Source organism: Rhinopithecus roxellana, chromosome 5, assembly GCF_007565055.1.
Source record: "Rhinopithecus roxellana isolate Shanxi Qingling chromosome 5, ASM756505v1, whole genome shotgun sequence".
Lineage (NCBI taxonomy): Eukaryota > Metazoa > Chordata > Mammalia > Primates > Cercopithecidae > Rhinopithecus > Rhinopithecus roxellana.
In genome coordinates, this window is record NC_044553.1 from 174807590 (window position 1) to 174830203 (window position 22614).

The 22614-nt window shown below is 39.8% G+C and overlaps 1 protein-coding gene across 6 annotated transcripts in view; it reads left to right on the plus strand.

Annotated features, from left to right (window-relative positions):
* The window catches only part of CSNK1G1 (casein kinase 1 gamma 1), a 205671-nt gene that overhangs the window by 50158 nt on the left and 132899 nt on the right, over nucleotides 1-22614 (plus strand). For all 6 annotated transcript variants that reach the window (XM_030929878.1, XM_030929880.1, XM_010355478.2 and 3 more), the window contains exon 2: nucleotides 21191-21591. In XM_030929878.1, the coding sequence (XP_030785738.1) occupies nucleotides 21411-21591 (181 nt within the window). In that variant the 5' untranslated portion in view covers nucleotides 21191-21410. The remainder of the gene's footprint in view (nucleotides 1-21190; nucleotides 21592-22614) is intronic.

Genomic DNA, 22614 nt, shown 5'->3' on the forward strand with positions numbered 1-22614 from the left:
TTAAAGTATACCTGGTGCATAAAGGCCCAATAAGATTTAGATGGTATAGTTGTTACTGCTTCTACAGTGTGACAGATGTCTTAAAGTGAACTATTTTTAGAGAACAGTAAAATCGGCTGTGAAAACAGAGGCTTCATGTTAAGAACACTAGTATTCCTTTTGCATTTCCACATAGCTATAGAGTGAGAAGATAAGGAGATAATGGCCTTTTGAAGGAAAGAGGGGAGAATATATAACTTTAAATATTTTAATTGGATGGGTGAAATTGTTTATATGTTTTAAGTATAGTCAGTAATTAAATATTTTTTTGAGACTGGACAAAAGTTAAATAAAAGAATAGTAATTATATTCAATGTCATAGCAGATTGTAAACCACAGCTTTTCAAGTTGCCTGTAAATACCACGCAAATGCAAGAGGAGGCTGGTTGTAGTAGCTTACGCTTGTAATCCTAGCACTTTGCGAGGCCAAGGCAGGAGGATCGCTTGAGGCCAGGAGTTCAAGACCAGCCCGGGCAACATACTGAGACTCCATTTTTCAAAAGTAAAAAGGAAAAATCAGCCCAGCATAGTGGCGTGAGCCTCTGGTCCTAGGTACTCAGGAAGCTGAGACAAGAGGATTGCTTGAGCCCAGGAATTTGAGGCTACAGTGAGATGATTGTGCCACTGTACTCCAGCAACAGAGCGAGGGAAAAAAAAAACAAAAAACAAGAGGAATGTAAAAGTGCAGTGCATTTTACAACGCTATGATTAAAGTGAACTCTATCTTAAATTATATAAAAACTGACTTTATTTTACTTATTTATTTTTTGAGGTAGGATCTCCTCTGTCACCCAGGCTGGAATGCAGTGGCGCAGTCTCCTGCTCACTCCAGCCTCTACCTCCTGGGCTTCAGTGATCCTCCCACTTCAGCCTCCTGAGTAGCTAGGACTATAATGCACACTACCATGTCTGGTTAATTTTTGTATTGTTTAATTAATTTATTTTATTTTATTTTATTTTATTTTTTTCTTTATTTCTTTTCTTTTTCTTATTTAATTAATTTATATTTTTGCTAGAGACAGTGTTTTACCATGTTGCCCTGGCTGGTCTTGAACTACTGGGCTCAAGGGATCCACCCATCTTGGCCTCCCAAAGTGCCGGGATTACAGGCATGAGCCTCTGTGCCTGGCCCGTACCAAATGAGATTAAAAACTTGCTTTGGGCCAGACATGGCAGCTCGCACTGGTAATACCAGCACTTTGGGAAGTCAAGGCAGGAGGATTGCTTGAGCCCAGGAGTTCGAGACCAGCCTGGGCAATGTAGTAAGACTTGTCTGTATTAAAAAAAAAGAGAGAGAGAGAGAGAAAGAAAACAAAACTTGTTTTGCATGTACCAATTGAGAGTATAGTATGTGCTTGAAGGGAAAAAGGTTTAGCTGTTGAACCGATTTGGGAGAAATAACCAACTTGCTTTGTGGGTATTTCATGCACAAAACTAGGAAAGAGAAATGAATATGCGAGGATTCAAGTTATAATAAGACTTTATGTTCCATGAGAGGAGGATATTACATATTACAGAATATTGATTTCAGAAGGCAAAAGATATTTAAGAAAAAAAATACAGTAAAATGTTAGATAAGATCCAATTAGAGCCTACCAGGCACTCTTGTGAGGTTTGTTACTGCCTTCTGTGGTTTATCAGTAGCTTAGTGGGAACTATAGAAAAATAATTCAGGCTTTATGTCCAAAATCATAACTCTAACTCCCTCCATTCTTCTCTGCTTTCATTAGGTGGAGGAAAGTCTTGCTCAAGGAAAATTTAACAATATGGCCATTTCATAATTAGAAAACTTTATTAATACTGGTGTTAGGTCTTTGACCAGACACTTTTAAACTTAGCGTGTTCATGGCCTTAATTTAGTACAATAACAGAAGCAGCTGTCTTCATATTAGCGAACAGCCCTTAGATTTTTATTAATTTTGTGCATGGTATATTATGGCCATTTCTCTTTATATTATAAAACTATCTGTCATAGAAATGCTTTAATTATGCTGGGTGCAATGGCTTGTGCCTATAATCCCAGCCCTTTGGGAGGCTGAGGCAGGAGGTTCGCTTGAGCCCAAGAGTTTGAAACCAGCCTGGGCAACATAGCACAACCTAGTCTCTTCCCCCACCAAAAAACAGAAAAATTAGCTGGGCATGGTGGTGTGTGACTGTGGTTCCAGCTGCGGGGAAAACTGAGGCGGGAGGATTGTTTGAGCCCAGGAGGTTGAAGCTCCATTGAGCCATGATTGCACTGCTGCATTCCAGCCTGGGCAACAGAGCAAGTCCCTGTCTCCAAAAAAAAAATGCTTTTATTATTTCAGTGGAGAATAAGCTGTTATTTTGTGTGATGCTCATTTCCTTAAATAATACATTAAATTGTTATTTTTTTGTATATGAAATTGAAAAATTGGAATTTTTCTCTTGAATAAGAAACAGAAATGAATCAAACTTATCTCATTACCAATACTAATCATACTATTCTGAATTTCTCTATAGAGAGCATTATAAATATCTCATACTCTTGCTTTTATATTACAAATTTGTATTGTAGGGTGAACAAGATACTTTTTATCATAAACAGGGTATTTTCCTTTGTGTTTTGTGAATTCCCACCCTTGTTTTTGGCAATGTAGATCACTTACACTGAAGATTTTAAAAGTCATATTTCACTTTAAGAACTTGAGACCAGAGGTTACAAACTGGTGGTGTGGACAGTGTTTAAAAATTTTAAAAAATTAATTGCCAATGTATAAAAACTGGGAGATTTTATTAAAATTTCAGTGTTAAGCAACTTCTGAAAACTCAGAGCTGGCAACATTGCATGGGACCCATGTTCTTTTTGTTTTTTTGAGAAAGAGCCTTGTTCTATAGCCCAGGCTGGAGTGCACTGATGCGATCTCAGCTCACTGCAACCTCCGTCTCCCAGGCTCAAGCGATTCTCCTGCCTCAGCCTCCCAAGTAGCTAGGATTATAGGCACTTGCCACCACGCCTGGCTAAGTTTTGTATTTTTAGCAGAGACAGGATTTCACCATGTTGGCCAGCCTGGTCTTGAACTCCTGACCTCAAGTGATCTGCCTGTCTCGGCCTCCCAAAGTGCTGGGATTACAGGCATGAGCCACTGTGCCCGGCCCCATATTTTTATATGGCAAAATTCAACAGGAGCAGAAATAGCTGTGCCTGTTAGGTAGAACACCCACTATTGACTTTGCTACTCTGCACCTTCCCAGTAAATAATCAATATCTGGTACTTCTGAGCATTGTAACCTCTTCATTAATGCATTTGGTTTTTTTTTTTTTTTTTTTGACGTGTGCCTGTTTTGGTGGAATTATCTAGAGAATAAGAAAAAGGGCTGGGTGCAGTGGCTCACTCTGTAATCCCAGCACTTAGGGAGGCCAAGCATGTGGATCGCTTGAGCCCAACCTGAGAAGCATAGTGAAACTCTGTCTCTCCAAAAACTAAACAAAAATTAGCCAGATGTCATGGTGCTCACTTGTTTTACCAGCTACTCAGGAGGCTGAAGTGGGAGGATTGCTTGAGCCCAGAAGGCTGAGGCATCACTGCACTCTAGCCTGTGTAGCAGAGTGAGACCCTGTCTCAAAAAAAAAAAAAAAAAAAAAAAAAAAAAAAAAAAAAAAAAAAAAGCCCTGGTCTACTTAGGCAGTCATTTATTTTATACAAGCAGTATTTTTTGTAACATGAATACAGGGGGTGAACCATGATAGCGGATTGCCTGAGCTCAGGAGTTTAAGACCAGCCTGGGCAACACAGTGAAACCTCATCTCTACTAAAATAAAAAAAAAAAATTAGCTGGGCATGGCGGCATGGGCCTGTAATCCCAACTACTCAGGAGGCTAAGGCAGGAGAATTGTTTGAACCTGGGAGGCGGAGGTTGCAGTGAACGAGATCGTGCCACTGCACTCCAGTCTGGGCAACAGAGGGAGACTCTGTCTCAAAACAAAACAAATTCAACGAACTGAAATAAGCTTATAGTAATTTAAAATTCAGGCAAGTATTGCTTCCATAAAGCAATCACCTCAAGAAACTACTTATTCTAAAAGTGCTACTCAAAGCATTTTTGGGGAAAAAAGAAAAGGTATATTTCCTATGAATATTCTCAGAATGTCTGTTATCCTTTGAGAGTAGATGCATTTTAATAATAGTAATACATGTAATTTGACAAAAAAATCAAATGGGACAAATTTTATTAAGTAGTGAGAAACCAGCTCAAAGTCTAACGTGTGAGACTCTGGATGATACCAGGTTTTATCCAGCATCACAGTAAATTTGAACCTCATTAGAAACATTTGTCCAAAGTAAATAGTTCTCTGGAAAAGATGATATTATAAATGTAAGTTTAGGTCAGGCGCCGTGGCTCACACCTGTAATTCCAACAGTTTGGGAGGCTGAGGCAGGTGGATCACTTTGAGCCCAGGAGTTCAAGACCAGCCTGGGCAACATGGCAAAACCTTGTCTCCTAAAACAAAGTACAAAATTTAGCCAGGGTGGTGGTGTGTGCCTGTAGTTCCAGCTACTCAGGAGGCTGAGCCAGAGATCACTTGAGCCCGGGAAGTAGAGGTTGCAGTGAGCCAAGATCATGTTGGCCAGGCACGGTGGCTTACGCCTGTAATCCCACCACTTTGGGAGGCCGAGATGGGCAGATCACCTGAGGTAAGGAGTTCAAGACCAGCCTGGCCAACATGGTGAAACCTCCTCTCTACTAAAAATACAAAAATTAGCCAGGCGCGGTAGCATGCGCCTATAATCCCAGCTACTTGGGAGGCTGAGGCAGGAGATTTGCTTGAACCTGGGAGGCGGAGGTTGCAGTGAGCTGAGATTGCGCCACTGCACTCCAGCCTGGGTGACAGGGCGAAATTCTGTCTCAAGAAAAAAATAAAAGAGCATACTACCGCACTCCGGTCTGGGCAACAGAGTGAGAGCCTGTCAAGAATGAATGAAAGAAAGAAAGAAAAAGAAAGGAAAGAAGGGAGGAAAAAGGAAGGAAAGGGACAAGTTTATACCCAGCAGCCCTTCAAACTTATGTCCCTCCCAAAATAATATGATATAATGAATTAACCAAAAAACAATAATACCAAAGCATCAGTAACAAAGAAAACTTCAGAGTGATGAAAACCAGGTGACTGCCCTAATCTCATGCCACAAATTTCTAGAAATGTCTTTCAGAAACAGTATTATTTATACCAGATGGAAAGAAAATCATTTGCAGCTTTTTTTTTTTTTTTTTTACCATACACTGTTGTTAGAACCACATAAAGTTTAGAAACTCCTACTGATACGTCACAGGAAGAAGAAAGTTAGTTAGATATGTAATTCAGTTGTGTCTTGAGGCCACAACAACAAAGCCATAAAAAAATGATTAATTTATTTGTAAAAATTTTTATATAAATATATATGTCCCTCTTCTTTAATAAAAGCTCTTAAAAGTAAGTCACAGTTGACTTAGTTTTACCTGGAAGAACTCCCCACCTAAGTTGGATAAGGTTTAGAAGTGAGGTCATTAGGTGAGAAAATTGGCAGCAGTCTCGAAATCCTTTCCCAGCTATATAGCAGTTGCTTAAGCCCCTGGCTGCCTGTCCATCTTTGTCAGTTGAAATGAATGAACCAACTAGAGAAACATATTATTTACCAGGTAAACTCAAGAAAAAACAATTGCACTAATTGTAGGTTAAAGATAGACCACGTTTGAAATCTCCCAGTTGAAAAATTATTTTGAAAACAGACATGAGGCTGAATGTGGTTTCTCATGCCTATAATCCCAGCACTTTGGGAGACTAAAGTGTGAGGATTGTTTGAAGCCAGGCGTTTGAGACCAGCCTGGGGGACATAGTGAGACCAAGTCCCTGCAAAAGAATTTAAAAATTAGGTGAGTGTGATGGTATGCCCCTGTATTCCCAGCTATACTTGGGAGGCCAAAGTGGGAGGATCACTTGAGCCCAAGAGTTCAAAGCTGCAGTGAATTTTGATCACACCACTGAACTCCATCCTGGCCAACACAATGAATCCCTGTTGCAAAACAAATCAACAAGTAAAAACAGATGAAATGTAATTTACCACTTTAACAAAAATAGAGAAACTTATCACTTTGATGGATACAAAAAAAGTCTTTGATAATATTCACTAATAGTTCATAATAGGAAAAGCTTCACAATAGGATTTAAAAGGAACTTAATCTGATAAAGACTATACAACAATTCTATGGAAAAGTTTAGGTCGGGCATAGTGGCTCATGCCTGTAATCCCAGCACTTTGGGAGGCTGAGGCTGGTGGATCACCTGAGGTCAGGAGTTTGAGACCAGCCTGGCCAACATGGTGAATGAAACACTGTCTCTACTAAAAATACAAAAATTAGCTGGGCGTGGTGGCGCACACCTGTAATCCCAGCTGCATAGGAGGCTGAGGCAGGAGAATTGCTTGAACCTGGGACGCGGAGGTTGCAGCGAGCCTAGATCCCGCCACTGCACTCCAGCATGGATGACAGAGTGAGACTCCGTCTCAAAAAAAAGTTCCATGTCCCTAAAGGCTGTGACATAATAATAACAATAATACGAATTATGATGTAGCAGTACGAGCTGCAGACAAAACCCCTCAGATACCAAAGGGCTTTATTCGGCCAGGAGCATCAGCAGACTTAGGTCTCAAAAAACCAAGCTCTCCGAGTGAGCAATTCCTGTCCCTTTTAAGGGCTTACAACTCTTAAGGGGGTCCGTATGAGAGGGTCATGATCGATTGAGCAAGCAGGGGGTATGTGACTGGGGGCTGCATGCATGGGTAATCAGAACAGAACAGGACAGGGATTTTCACGATGCTTTTCCTTACAACGTCTGGAATCTGTAGATAACACAAGCAGTTAAGTCAGGGGTTGATTTTTAACTATGAGGCCCAGGGCGCAGCGCTGGGCTGTCTGCCTGTGGATTTCATTTCTGCCTTTTAGTTTTTACTTCTTTTTTCTTTGGAGGCAGAAATTGGGCATAAGACAATATGAGGGATGGTCTCCTCCCTTTATGATAGACAAGCTATATTAACTTTTTTCTTTTCCTTTTTTTTTTCAGACAGAGTCTGGCTCTCTCATCCAGGCTGGAGTACAGTGGCATGATCTCAGCTCACTGCACCCTCTGCCTCTTGGGTTCAAGTGATTCTCCTGCCTTAGCCTTCCAAGTAGCTGGGACTACAGGCGTGTGCCACCATGCCTGGCTAATTTTTGTAGTTTTAATAGAGACAAGTTTTGCCCTGTTTTCCAGCTTGTCCTGAACTCCTGGCCTCAAATGATGAGCTCGTCTTGGCCTCCCAAAGTGTTGGGATTACATGCGTGAGCCACTGCGCCCAACCTGCATTAACTTTTTCTGTTTTTTTTTTTGTTTGTTTGTTTTAAAAAGCAAAGCTGAGTGCCAGTGGCTTATGTTTTTAATCCCAGTGCTTTGAGAGGCTGGGGTTGGAGAATTGCTAAAGGCCAGAAGTTCAAGGCTGCAGTGAGCTCTGATCATGCTCCTGCACTCGGGCGTAGCTGACAGAGCGAGACCCTGTATCTTAAAACAACCAAAAAAACCCAAACGTGTGCTTTAAATAGATAAATTTTATGGTAGGTGAATTATATCTTAATAAAGCCGTTTTTAAAAAACACAGATTTGACCCATGGAGAAATTTTGCCACAGAAAGGGAGCATAAATATAGTATTCAAGTGAGGAAGAGCATTCAGTGTGTTAGAAGAAATTTTAAGTCACTCAAGGGAAGGAGAATTAGCTCCTTTGAAAAAAATTTGTGGACATGTTAAAATCACTGCATAGATTTTAAAAAAGATTGTTTTAGGCCGGGCACGGTGGCTCAAGCCTGTAATCCCAGCACTTTGGGAGGCCGAGACGGGCGGATCACGAGGTCAGGAGATCGAGACCATCCTGGCTAACACTGTGAAACCCCGTCTCTACTAAAAAATACAAAAAACTAGCCGGGCGAGGTGGCGGGCGCCTGTAGTCCCAGCTACTCGGGAGGCTGAGGCAGGAGAATGGCGTAAACCCGGGAGGCGGAGCTTGCAGTGAGCTGAGATCCGGCCACTGCACTCCAGCCCGGGCGACAGAGCGAGACTCCGTCTCAAAAAAAAAAAAAAAAAAAAAAAAGAAGGAATTATGTCATTTGTGGCAACTTGGATGGAATTGGAGAATATTTTATTATGCTAAGTGAAATAAGCCAGGCACTGAAAGACAAACACCGTGTGCTCTCACTTATATGTGGAATCTAAAACAATTGAACTCGTAGAAGCATACAGAGGCTGGAGGGTTGAGGAAGTGGAGAGACCATGGTTAAAGGGTACAAAATCTCAGCTAAGGGATATATATAATATATATATTTTTAATTCTGTTGTACAGTGTGGTGAAGATAGTTTTTGTACATTTTTAATTGCTGAGAGAATAAATTTCAAATATTCTTACCACAAAAATGTTAAGTATTTAAGGTAATGGATATGTTTACTAGCTTGATTTAATTATACGTTATATTCATAAATTATTACTTTGTACTCCTTACATTTATATAATTATAAATTGTCAACATACAATTTAAAAAAATTTTTTAAATAAATGTGTCTTCTAATAAAAGGCTTCCCACCCCTCTGTCTAAAACTCTTCCATGCTGTGCATGGTGACACGTGCCTGTAATCCCAGTTTCTCAGGAGGCTGAGGTGGGAGAATCTCTTGAACCCATGAGTTCAAGGCTGCATTGCACTGTGATCGCACCATTGCACTGTGATCGCACCTGTGAAGAGCCACTGCACTCCAGCCTGTACTACATAGCAAGAACACATCTCTAAATATGAATAAAATAAAACTTTCCTCTTTGATTTCACTGTAATCCTTAGGTTAGCAGATCTTTGATATGTAGCATGGTCCTGATTTGTGGTTTTTTTATTCATGTGTTGGTGAGGCCCTCTCTACACTAGAAGTTCTGTGAGCAGAGGAGCTATATATGTCAAGTTCACTGTTACATCCTCGGTGGAATAACCCAGTTTTAGTAACATAGGAGGCACTCACTGAATAGTTATTTATTAAAAAAAATTTTTTTTTTGGCCATATACCTACAACCTTCTTACTTTTATTTTTAAGATTAAAACAAAAAATGTTCTTGGTTTTTGAATTTTTTCTTTTTCTTTTTTTTTTTTTTTTTTGGCTTCCAGCAGGAAACAACTACTTTGAGATTTTTTTCTTACGTTTTAAAAATTATTATTATTATTATTATACTTTAAGTTGTGGGGTACATGTGCAAAACATGCAGTTTTGTTACATAGGTATACACGTGCCATGGTAGTTTGCTGCACCCATCAACCCTTCACCTACATTAGGTATTTCTCCTAATGCTATCCCTCCCCTAGCCCCACCCCGCAGCAGACCCTAGTGTGTGATGTTCCCCTCCCTGTGTCTATGTGTTCTCATTGTTCAACTCCCACTTACGAGTGAGAACATGCGGTGTTTGATTTTCTGTTCTTGTGTTAGTTTGCTGAGAATGATGGTTTCCAGCTTCATCCATGTCCCTGCAAAGGTCATGAACACATCTTTTTTTTTATGGCCTCATAGTATTCCATGGTGTGTATGTGCCACATTTTCTTCATGCAGTCTATCATTGATGGACATTTGGGTTGGCTCCCAGTCTTTGCTATTGTGAATAGTGCCGCAGTAAACATACATGTGCATGTGTCTTTATAGTAGAATGATTTATAATCCTTTGGGTATTTACCCAGTAATGGGATTGCTGGGTCAAATGGTATTTCTAGTTCTAGATCCTTGAGGAATTGCCACATTGTCTTCCACAATGGTTGAACTAATTTACACTCCCACCAACAGTGTAAAAGCATTCCTAGTTCGCCACATCCTCTCCAGCATCTGTTTCCTGACTTTTTAATGATCGCCATTCTAACTGGCGTGAGATGGTATCTCATTGTGGTTTTGATTTGCATTTCTCTAATGACCGGTGATGATGAGCATTTTTTCCATATGTTTGTTGGCTGCATAAATGTCTTCTTTTGACAAGTGTCTGTTTATATCCTTTGCCCACTTTTTGATGGGGTTGTTTGTTTTTTTCCTTGTAAATTTGTTTAAGTTCTTTGTAGATTCTGGATATTAGCCCTTTGTCAGATGGATAGATTGCAAAATTTTTCTCCCATTGTGTAGGTTGTCTGTTCACTCTGATGATAGTTTCTTTAGATGTGCAGAAAGAAACTCTTTAGTTTAATTAGATCCCATTTGCCAATTTTGGCTTTTATTGCCATTGCTTTTGGTTTTTTGGACATGAAGTCTTTGCCCATACCTGTGTCCTGAATGGTATTGACTAGGTTTTTATCTAGGATTTTTATGGTTTTAGGTCTTACGTTTAAGTCTTTAATCCATCTTGAGTTAATTTTTGTATAAGGTGTAAGGAAGGGGTCCTGTTTCAGGTTTCTGCATATGGCTAGCCAGTTTTTCCCAACACCATTTATTAAATAGGGAATCCTTTCCCCATTGCTTGTTTGTGTCAGCTTTGTCAAAGATCGTATGTGTGGTGTTATTTCTGAGGCCACTGTTCTGTTCCATTGGTCTATATATATCTGTTTTGGTCCCAGTACCATGCTGTTTTGGTAACTGTAGCCTTGTAGTATAGTTTGAAGTCAGGTAGCTTGATGCCTCCACCTTTGTTCTTTTTGCTTAGGATTGTCTTGGCTATGCGGACTCTTTTTTGGTTCTATATGAAGTTTAAAGTAGTTTTTTCCAATTCTGTGAAGAAAATCAATGGTAGCTTGATGGGGATAGCATTGAATGTATAAATTACTTTGGGCAGTATGGTCATTTTCGCGATATTGATTCTTCCTATCCATGAGCATGGAATGTTTTTCCATTTGTTTCTGTGCTCTCTTATTTCGTTGAGCAGTGGTTTGTAGTTCTCCTTGAAGAGGTCCTTCACATCCCATATAAGTTGTATTCCTAGGTATTTTATTCTCTTAGTAGCAATTGTGAATGGGAGTTTACTCATGATTTGGCTCTCTTGTTTGTCTGTTACTGGTATATAGGAATGCTTGTGATTTTTGCACATTGACTTTGTATCCTTGGACTTTGCTGAAGTTGCTTATCAGCTTAAGGAGATTTTGAGGCATGGTCTCACTCTGTCGCCCAGACTGCAGTGCAGTGGTGCGATATTAGCTCATTGCAATCACCACCTCCCAGGTTTAAGCAATTCTCGTGCCACAGCCACCCGAGTAGCTGGGATTACATGCATGCACCACTACACCTGACTAATTTTTATAGGCGTGAGCTACCACACCCAGCGACTTTTTTTTTTTAAACTATTTTTTAAGAAGACTGGCTCTCACTATGTTGTCCAGGCTGGAATGTAGTGGCTGTTCACAGGCCTGATCATCGTGCACATCAGCCTCGAATTTGTGGGCTCAAGTGAGCCTCTCACCACAGCCTCCCAAGTATCTGGGAATATATGTGTGTGACACCACACCTGGCTTCACAAAATATTTGTTGATTGAACTAGGAACACTTTGAATAAATGTAGTGGTTTGTATTTTTCCTTTTTGACACCTGGAAATTATCCAAACTCCTTCAGTAATTGCTATTATTCTTTAAGGTTCATTTATGTAGAAATAGTATTTAAAAATGCATATGTAAGCTGGGCACGATGGCTCACGCCTGTAATCCCAGCACTTTGCAAGGCTGAGGCAGGCGGATCACCTGAGGTCAGGAGTTCGCAACTAACCTGGCCAACACAGTGAAACCCCATCTCTACTAAAAATACCAAAATTAGCTGGGCATGGTGGTGCATGCCTGTAATCCCAGCTGCTTGGGAGGCTGAGACAGGAGAATCCTGGGAGGTGGAGGTTGCAGAGAGCTGAGATCGTGCCACTGCACTCCAGCCTGGGTAACAGAGCCAGACTGTCTCAAAAAAAAAAAGTGAATAAAATAAAATGCACATGTATGTTTTTCTTTTTTCCTTTTTTTTTTTTTTTTGAGATGGAGTCTAGCTCTCTTGCCAGGCTGGAGTGCAGTGGCGCGATCTCGGCTCACTGCAACTTCCGCCTCCTGGGCTCAAGTGGTTCTCCTGCCTCAGCCTCCCGAGTAGCTGGGATTACAGGCACGTACCACCACACCCAGCTAATTTTTGTATTTTTAGTAGAGACGGGGTTTCACCATGTTGGCCAGGATGGTCTCAATCTTCTGACCTTGTGATCTGCCTGCCTCGGCCTCCCAAAGTGCTGGGGATTACAGGCGTGAGCCACCGTGCCCAGCCTCTTTTCCTTTTTTTTTTGAGATAGAGTCTTTCTCTGTCATCCAGGCAGTAACACAGTCATAGCTCACTGCAACCTCGAACTCCTAGGCTGAAGGGATCCTTTCACCTCAGCCTCCCAAGTAGCTGGGACTATAGGTACACACCACTGTGCCCAGTGAATTTTTTTTTTTTTTTTTTTTTTTAGAGACACACGGTCTCACCACATCACCCAGGTTGGTCTTGAACTGCTGGGCTCAAGCAGTCCTTCTGTCTTGACCTTCCAAAGTGCTGGGATTACAGGTATGAGCCACCACACCCGGCCTTTTTTTTTTTTAAACAGTTACTTAAATCTTCTTTTCTTGTACAAGATACAGTACATTTCACATATGCCTCTTTTCCTGTTGGAGAAGGTGAATCAAGTGGAGGGAAGTAAACGGATATTGAGGCTGAGAATAAAATTGCAGATTTCTAGCCTGATTTTTCTACCTCTCACCTACTTTGTGCCTATGTAAATAGGCTGTTTCTTCATCGCCGGGAAAAAATGAAATAGGAGCTGACTATTGACAATTCCAGAAAGCACCCAGATAAGAATACTTAGAATTGGATCTAAAACAAAACCTACCCACCTCTTTTTTGGGGAGAGACAGGGTCTGTTTGTCTCCCAGGCTGGAGGGTAGTGGTGTGATCACAGCTCACTACAGCCTTGACCTCCTGGGCTCAAGTGATCTTCCTGCTTCAGCCACCCAAGTAGTTGAGACTACAGGCATTGTGCCACCCTCCTAATTTAAAAAAATGTCTGTTTGTAGAGATGGGGTCTCAGTATGTTGACCAAGCTGATATTGAACTCTTGGGCTCAAGCGATTCTCTTATCTTGACCTCCCAGAGTTCTAGGATTATAGGCGTGAGCCACCACACCTGGCCAAAATCAGTTTCTTGGCTATAAGTTTTCATCTTCTGATGTTCTCTTATGCCATTTAAAATGGGTGAAAATTTGGGTTATAGTTTTCTAATGACTGTTGCCTTTTCACAGTGATCACAGTGATAACACATGGCACATAATTAGGGCAGGATATACCTTAAATGTCTGTTTCCCAAAACAAGCTATTACAGTGCCCTTCTTATGTACTCCTTTTAGCAACTCACCATAGCACTAATCACAATGCATTGTAATTGCTTGTTTACTTGTGTAGTAGCTCTAGTAGCTTGGTGAAGGTTGTCACATTCACCATTTTATTTGCAGGGTACTTGTGACAGGTACTGTAGTCATGGTACTTGTGATTATCTTTTTCTTTCTACTCAGAATGATGGCAAGAATTATGATATCTGGAGTTTGGATTTTTTTAGCCTTATGAGATCTGTTCATTGGTTGAAAACCAAGATTGAGAACTCATTTTTATGTGTGAGTGAGTGAGTGTGTGTGTGTGTTTTATTCACTAAGTCTTTGGGAACTTACCATGCTAGGCCCTGCAAATAAAATGGTGAATGTGACAACAGTTTTTACCTTCACACAGCTAATACAAGAGTAAACAAACAAGAGTAAACAAGCAAAACAAACAAACAGTGCAGTGTGATTACTGCTGTGGTGAGTTACTAAAAGGAGTACATAAGAGGGGCACTGTAATTGCTTGTTTTGGGAAACAGATATTTAAGGTGAAAACTAAATATGAGCATAAGTTAACATAATGAAGAGCAGAGATAAAGGGGGATCCAGGTCCAGGGCCCTTTGGAAGCCTTGAAGTAAGTGTGATGTTCATTAACATAAAATGTAAGGGAACAGTTTGACAGAAATTAAGCGGAAGAGGTAAGCAAGTGCCAGATCTGGAATGACCTCAAGCCATGTAAAGATTTTGTTTTATTCTAAAGAAAGTTAGAAGACTGGAAGAGGCTACTAGAGAGTTGAGGGTCCTCAGAGGTTGATGAAATCATAGAACAAGTACAATGAGAGTAAATGAGTGAGAGAGCTGGAAGGCAAATAAAATCAAAGTGCCACTGTATTTTGCTTTGGCTCCCTTACTTTAATAATGAACAGCTCTTCTAAAAATGTGTATATAACTAGTGGGGCTGGGCATTGTAAGTCATGCCTGTCATCCCAGCACTGTGGGAAGCCAAAGCTGGAGGATCTCTTGAACCCAGGAGTTTGAGACCAACCTGGGCAATATAGTGAGACCTCGTCTCTACAAAAAAAAAATGTGCAACAGGTAGAATAGACGAATTTATGACATTGAGATTAGTTGTTTTCACTGATAAAAGTAAGGGATCTGAAGATGTAAGCCCAAAGTCATAAATTTTATTTATAATTTACTTTTTAGTTATAGGATCCAGTCATTTCCAGAGATCAATGTTATAAAGAAATAAGATAAAAATAAGTATTACAGATTAAGTGGACAGTGTTTTCTGTGCCTTTTTGGCAAGTACAATACAAAGAACATTTTTTACCCTGACCACGTAAGTTGCTGACAGGCTGGGCGCGGTGGCTCACTCCTGTAATCCCAGCACTTTGGGAGGCTGAGGCGGGTGGATCATGAGGTCAGAAGATCAAAACCATCCTGGCTAACACGGTGAAACTCCATCTCTACTAAAAATACAAAAAATTAGACGGACGTGGTGGCGGACGTCTGTAGTCCCAGCTATTCGGGAGGCTGAGGCAGGAGAATGGCGTGAACCCGAGAGGTGGAGCTTGCAGTGAACCGAGATCGCACCACTGCACTCCAACCTGGACAACAGAGCGAGACTCCGTCTCAAAAAAAAAAAAAAAAAGTTGCTTACAAGATGTTTCATAAATCCCAGTACTTTAGTATGCTACTAAAATGTAGTCTGAAGATTAGATATACTGTGGTGTGTGTGTATATATGTATGTACATGAAATATAGTAGTATATACTAAATACAGACAAGGTTTCGCCACATTGCCCAGGCTGGTCTTGAACTCCTGGCCTCAAGTGATCCACCTGCCTCAGCCTCCCAAAGTGCTGGGACTACAGGCGTGAGCCACCGTGCCTGGCCAGTATTTTGTAGTTTTGAGCATAGATTTTTTTATACAGGTTTTGTAATATAGCTTCCTAAGTTTCTTGTTGCTTTTTTTAGATAGAATTATTATTTTAATTAACAGGCTTTATTTTTAGATTCTTTAGGTACAGTTTTAGGTTTACAGAGAAATGGAGTGGAAAGTACAGAGTTCCTATATATTCCCTAACACTCCTCCACCCCCGTTTTCCCCTATTATTAACGTCTTTCATTACTATGGTACGTTTGTAGTAGTTAATGAACCAATATTGACACATTATAAACTAAAGTCGGTAGTTTACATTAGATAGAATGTATTACACTATTTGTATTATACATTCTATGGATTTGGACAAATGTATAATGACATGCATCTACCATTACAGTATCATACAGAATAGTTTTCCTGCTCTAAAAATCCCCTGGGTTCCACCTGTTCACCCACTCCCCTCCTCACCCAGAATATCTGGCAACCATTGATCTTTTTACCATCTCCATAGTTAGAACTTTTCTAGAATGTCATGAATTTGGAATGTAGTATTTAGCTTTTTCAAATGGATTTCTTTCACTTAGCAATATGCATTTTAGGTTCTTCTATGTCTTTTTGTACCTTTGAATAATTCATTTCCTTTTATTACTGAACAATATTCCATTGCATAGCTATACCGCAAATTTGTTTATTCATTCACTTATTGAAGGAAATTTTAGTGTTTTCATTTTTTGACAATTACAAGTGAAGCTGCTGTAAACATTTAGGTGGTGGTTTTTGTGTGGACTTAAGTTTTCATTTCATTTTGGTGGATACCAAGAAATACGATTCCTGGGTCATAGGTAAGAGTATGTTTAGTTACATAAGAAACTGCCAAACTTTCTTCCAAAATAACCATACCATTTTGCATTCTCACCAGCAGTGAATGAGAGTTCCTATTGCTCCATATCTTCCTTAGCATTTGATGTTGTCAATGTTTTGGATTTTCACTATTCTAATAAGTGTATAGTGGTATCATTGTTTTAATTTGCAATTCCCTTGTGACCTATGGTATCGAGCATATTTTCATGTATGTATTTTCCATCTGTATATCTTCTTTGATGAGATGTCTGATGCAAATCTTTTGCTTATATTTTAACTGGGTTGTTTTCTGATTGTTGAGTTTTAAGAGTTTTGTATATTTTAAATAACAGGCCTCTATCAAGTAAGTGTTTTGTAAGTATTTTTTCCTAATCAGTGGCTTGTCTTTTCATTCTCTTAGCAGTGTCTTCCCCAGAGCAGAAGTTTTTAATTTTAGTGAAGTTAAACTTAACAATTTCTTCTTTCATTGATCATGCTTTTGTTGGTATATCTAAGAAGTCATTGTCAAACCCTAAGTCATTTAGATTTTTTCCTATGGTATATTGTAGGAGTTTTATTTTATGTTTTACATTTAGGTTGTGATCCATTTTGATTTTATTTTTGTGAAAGATGTAAGGTCTGTGTCTAGATTATTTTTGTTTGTTTTTAAGTATATGTCTAACTGTTGCAGTTAACCATTTGTTAAAAAGACTACCCTTTCTCCATTGAATTGCCTTTGGTTCTTTGTCAAAGATTGGTATATTTGTGTGAATCTATTTTTGTGTGAATAGACTGTATTTGTGTGAATCTATTTCTGGACTTTCCATTCTGTTCCATTGATTTGTGTATTTATTTATTTATTTATTTGTCAATATCACACTGTCTTGAGTACTGTAGCTTTATAGTAGTTGTTTATTTATCTATCTATCTATCTATATTTATTTATTTTGGTGACAGGGTCATACTGAAGTGGTGCAGTGGCACTATCATAGCTCACTGCAGCCTTGAACTCCTGGGCTCAAACAGTCCTCACAGTTCTGCCTCCTCAGTAGCTGGTTCCATAGGCGTGCACCACCTTGCCTGGCCAATTTTTATTTTTATTTTGTAGAGACAGGATCTCGTTTTGTTGCCCAAGCTGGTCTTGAACTCCTGAGCTCAAGTGATTCTCCCACTGTGGCCTCCCAACGCACTGGGATTACAGATATAAGTCACTGCACCTGGCCTTTTGTTTTGTTTTGTTTTAGCTTAAATGCATTTCAAGCCTTGTATTGGTAATTAAATTGTCCTACAGTGTCTTTTAATTTGTCCTATAGTTTTTGATAGTTTTATAAACACACATTCGTGTGCATATGAGCACACAGATATCATTTTTGCTTAATGTTTGCTAAATACTTACCCTGGGCGTGATACTGCTTTTGAAACTTACCCTGTGTTTTAAACATCAGGTTAGGCTTTGATCTCATTCTTTGAAAAGCTTACAATTGGAATGACAGATATTGGTACAAAAACCATTGGCAACCCAACATAAGGGGAAATTTGTTGGGGTGTTTCTTAGAATAATTTTTATCCTTGACCAAAAAAATTTAAAAGAAAAAAGACTTACAAGGAGAAAGACTTTTGTTTTTGTCATATTATTTCTGTTTTGGACAGTAGCATGGGAAGTGATGCCTGAAGCTGAAACTCATAACCAAGAAACAGCAAGCATGAGGACCAAAAGCAATATGTGGTGGATGAAGAAGTAGTAGATCAGAAAGAGCCTGGTTTGCTTTTGAGTTTCACATACACTTACCGTATGATCCAGCAGTCCTATACCTATAAATAATTTCATCATAAGTTGTGTAAGAAGAGAGATTTAGAAGCCTGGCAATCTCTCTTTTGATTGTTAACAAAAACCCAGGGTGTTTTGACTTTGAAATTTAAATATTTATATGCCTCACTTTTGATAAAGCCAATATATGAGAATCTGAAATACACAAACAGTAAATTAGTGAAACTTTTTTTGATGCTTTTATAATACGACTTAATTTTATTTTAGACTTCATGCAACCTCCCATATACTGTTTTACATGAATTTAAGTAGAGAGTTCAAATGATAAGCCAAAGAGTTCGTAATTGAGCAGAGGGTAGTGATAAAGAAATAGGATTCTAAAAAACTTAGTAACTTTAATTTCTTAAATGAGAGATACCACATAAAGTAGTATTGAATATTATTCATCTTTCTTTCTTTTTTTGAGGCGGAGTTTCGCTCTTGTTGCCCAGGCTGGAGTGCAATGGCGCAATCTCAGCCCACTGCCACCTCCGCCTCCCAGGTCAAGCGGTTCTCCTGCCTCAGCCACCCAAGTAGCTGGGATTATAGGCGCCCACCACCATGTCTGGCTAATATTTTTTTGTATTTTTAGTAGAGACAGGGCGTCACCATGTTGGCCAGGCTGGTTTTGAACTCCTGACCTCAGGTGATCTGGCCACCTCGGCCTTCCAAAGTACTGGGATTTTAGGCGTGAGCCACTGTGCCCGTCCTCATCTTTCATAATTATAGATTGAGCAATGCTTATGTCCCATGCATAGATTAGAAAATTGACACAGCACCTTTAGTGTCAGTTTTTGTCATGGTTGTGGGAAGTAAAGTGATTGTTCTGTTCTACAAGTAGGTGTTACGAACATTTTTCCCCAGCTGAGTGAGATTTTTGACTTTTTTCTTTTTTTTTTTGACAGAGTCTTGCTCTGTCACCCATACTGGAGTACAGTGGCACAATCATGGCTCACTGCATCCTTGAACCTCCCAGGCTCAAGCAATCCTTAAACTTCAGCCTCCCGAAGTCACTGGGACCACAGGTGTGCACCACCATGCCCAGCTAATTTTTTTTTTTCCTTAAGACGGGGTTTTGCTCATCGCCCAGGCTGAAGTGCAATGGCGCAATCTCAGCTCACTGCAACCTCCGTCTCCTGGGTCCAAGAAATTCTCCTGCCTCAGCCTCCCAAGTAGCTGGGATTACAGGCCAGCACAACCACGCCTGGCTAATTTTTTTGTTTTTAATAGAGACGGGGTTTCGCTATGTTGGCCAGGCTGGTCTTGAACTCCTGACCTCGGGTGATCCACCCGCCTTGGTCTCCCAAAGTGCCAGGATTATAGGCATGAGCCACCGTGCCTGGCCCTAATTTTTAAATTTTTTGTAGACATGGGGTCTCTCTATGTTGCCCAGGCTCATTTCAAACTTCTAGGCTCAAGTAATCCTTCTACCTTGGCCTCCCAAAGTGCTGAGATTACATGGACGAGCCACCACGCCCAGACAATTTTTGGCTTTCTATAGGGTTTTTTTTTTTTATTTAATTTTTAATATATATTTTTTAAATTTAATTTTTAATTTTTTTTAATTTTTTTATTTTATTTTATTTTATTTTTTTAGAGACAGGGTCTTTCTGTGTTGCCCAGGCTGGAGTTCAGTAGCTATTTACTGGCATGATAATAACACATTCCAGCTTTAAACTCCTAGGCTTGAGCAGTACTCCCATCTCAGCCTCCCAAGTAGCTGGGGATTGTAGGCACATACCATTGCACCTGGCTTCTACAGGTTTTTAGAATTCTAATTCTTCTAATACATACATGTAAGTAAACATGGATAATGAGGGCTATATGTGATTATTTCACCTAATGTTATACTAGTCTAAGTGCAATGGAAGAAATTAATGCAAAGTATTATAAAAATCCATTTGTTGGAAGAAACAGAGTGAGCAAAAATGAAAAATATGAAGAGAAATAGACAATGTAATACAGTTTCTAAATCTTATAAATGAGGCTATCGTAGTGATAATTTTTGAAAATTTGTGAGTTCATTGAATACTTAACAAATTGACTGAATTGGACTAAGACACATTCTGCCTCTGTCCTCATATTAACTTATAATGGAAGGAAATATAGTTGGCAGTCTCACACATAGACATACTCCCAATAATTATGATTTTTTTTCTCTTTCTAATATCATTTGAGGGATTTGGATTAAAGATGAGGATAATCAGGGGATAGTGGATATAGTTGGAAATAGGAGAAACAATAAGGAAATATGAATTCTTAATGTTGTTCATGTAGGAAGTTCAGTAGTTGCTGACCTCCTTACATTGCTTTGATTTTTTTTCCTTTACAGAATATACATTATAAATGTAAATCTATTGTAAAGCAAAGCAAACAAAAAATGAAAATAAGCAGTTTATTTAAACTATAATAAAGCAAACAGAAGCCAGGCACAGTGGCTGATGCCTGTAATCCCAGCACTTTGGGAGGCCAAAGTGGGTGGATCACCTGAGGTCAGGAGTTTGAGACCAGCCCAGCCAACATGGTGAAACCCCATCTTTACTAAAAATACAAAAAATTAGCTGGGTGTGGTGGCAGGCACCTATAATTCTAGCTACTTCGGAGGCTGAGGCAGGAGAATCGCGTGAACTTGGGAGGCGGAGGTTGCAGCGAGCCTAGATCGCGCCATTGCACTCAGCCTTGGCAACAAGAGTGAAACTCCATCTCAAAAGTAAATAAATAAAGCCAACAGATTGTATTATTGGATTATGTGCCCACTTGTACAGTCAACTGACAGCTTTTTGCTTGTTACTTTAGTAGGGAATTACAGGTGTCCTCAGGAAGTTTGGAGTATAGGCATCTTTGCTCTGTTGTGTAACTGGTGATGATAACCAAACATTTGTTCTAATTCTTGGCAAAATTAAAAGGAAGAGCTTAAAATTAAATTGTCCTCAGTTTCTTTAACTTGGTTTCAGCACTGCTATGTATTTCTGTTAGCCAGTGATGAAAAAAACAACAGTTGTCTTTCTTTTTGGTCATATGTGCATTACTAGAAGAAAGCATTTTATATTTAAGGCTTGTGTGTTTCCTTAGCTTCTATGGTTTGCAGCCTCCTGAGCTTATGATACCACTGTGAATAACTAATCTAGATGTTAAACTGTTGGAGGATAGAAAACCAAAACCCATTTCAGGAAGCTATGCATTTTGCTCACCTTTGGATAGGATTCATTCTAATTAGTAGAGACTTTCTGAATTTGTTTTAAAATTTAATTTTTAACTACGTGTTTTCTTGATTTTTACCTAGGTTACAAGATGTTCAACTAAGCTTGAGACCTAGTGACTACATTTCCTACGGGAACAAATCAATGGTTTTTCATCTCCCGGAGATACATTAGAAACAAATATGGTGCTAAAAGAACTCCTTACCTTTCTCTGACTACAATTTATTTGGACATACTTTTGTATTGAAGAGAGGTATACACACTGAAGCTACTTGCTGTACGGAGACGCTGTCCTGTAGGATCATGGACCATCCTAGTAGGGAAAAGGATGAAAGACAACGGACAACTAAACCCATGGCACAAAGGAGTGCACACTGCTCTCGACCATCTGGCTCCTCATCATCCTCTGGGGTTCTTATGGTGGGACCCAACTTCAGGGTTGGCAAGAAGATAGGGTGTGGGAACTTCGGAGAGCTCAGATTAGGTAAGAACTTGGTTATGTCAGTGACTTCTACTAACAACAATACCTGTAATAAGCTTTGGTGTGTTTCAAGACAAGCCGTTTATAGTTTTGCAAGAAATTTTTCTTAAGGAGAACCTGTTGTTATAGGAAATAATTTGTGAAGGAGCACTATGGTCATTATCAATTATTTGTTATCCAGGGCTCATCTGTCTTTATGTGTGTGCAATGGGCTTTTAAATTTTCTACCAGTTCTGAGATTTTCTGATGAACATAGAGTTGCATACAGGTATTAGTAAAGCGCAGACTCTGATTTAGGAGGTCTGAGGTGGAGCCCCAGATTCTGCATATTTTTGCAAACTCCAGGTGATGCAGATGCTGTTGGTCCTTTAAGAAGGGCATAAGGCCTTGGTTTAATTCAGACTCTGCCTCCTGGGTTCACTGCCATTCTCCTGCCTCAGCCTCCCAAGTAGCTGGGACTACAGGCGTCTGCCACCACGTCCGGCTAATTTTTTTGTGTGTTTTATTAGAGATGGGATTAGCCAGGATGGTTTTGATCTCCTGACCTCGTGATCTGCCCACCTCGGCCTCCGAAAGTGCTGGGATTACAGGAGTGAGCCACCGCGCCCAGCCATTTATATACTTTTTAATGGCTCTCCCTTGATGAGTGGGATAGAGAAAATAGAAGGCCGTATAAATATATGAAGCTGGAGATTAGCTTGGAGAATGTGGAAAGGTCATCTCTGAGGCTAAAGTATTTTCCTTTTCTTCATAGCTCTTGAGACTGTGGATTAATATGAAGACTCATTTTAAGAAACTTTGGCTCTTGTGGGGAATGGTGGGAGGGTGGGAACATAATGTAATTATGTTTTTACCTCTGCTACTTCCTTTTTTTTTTTTGAGATGGAGTGTCACTCTGTCACCCAGACTGGAGTGCAGTGGTGTGATCTCAGCTCACTGCAACCTCCACCTCCCAGGTTGAAGTGATTCTTTTGCCTCAACCTCCAGAGTAGCTGGGACTACAGGCATGTGCCACCATGCCCAGCT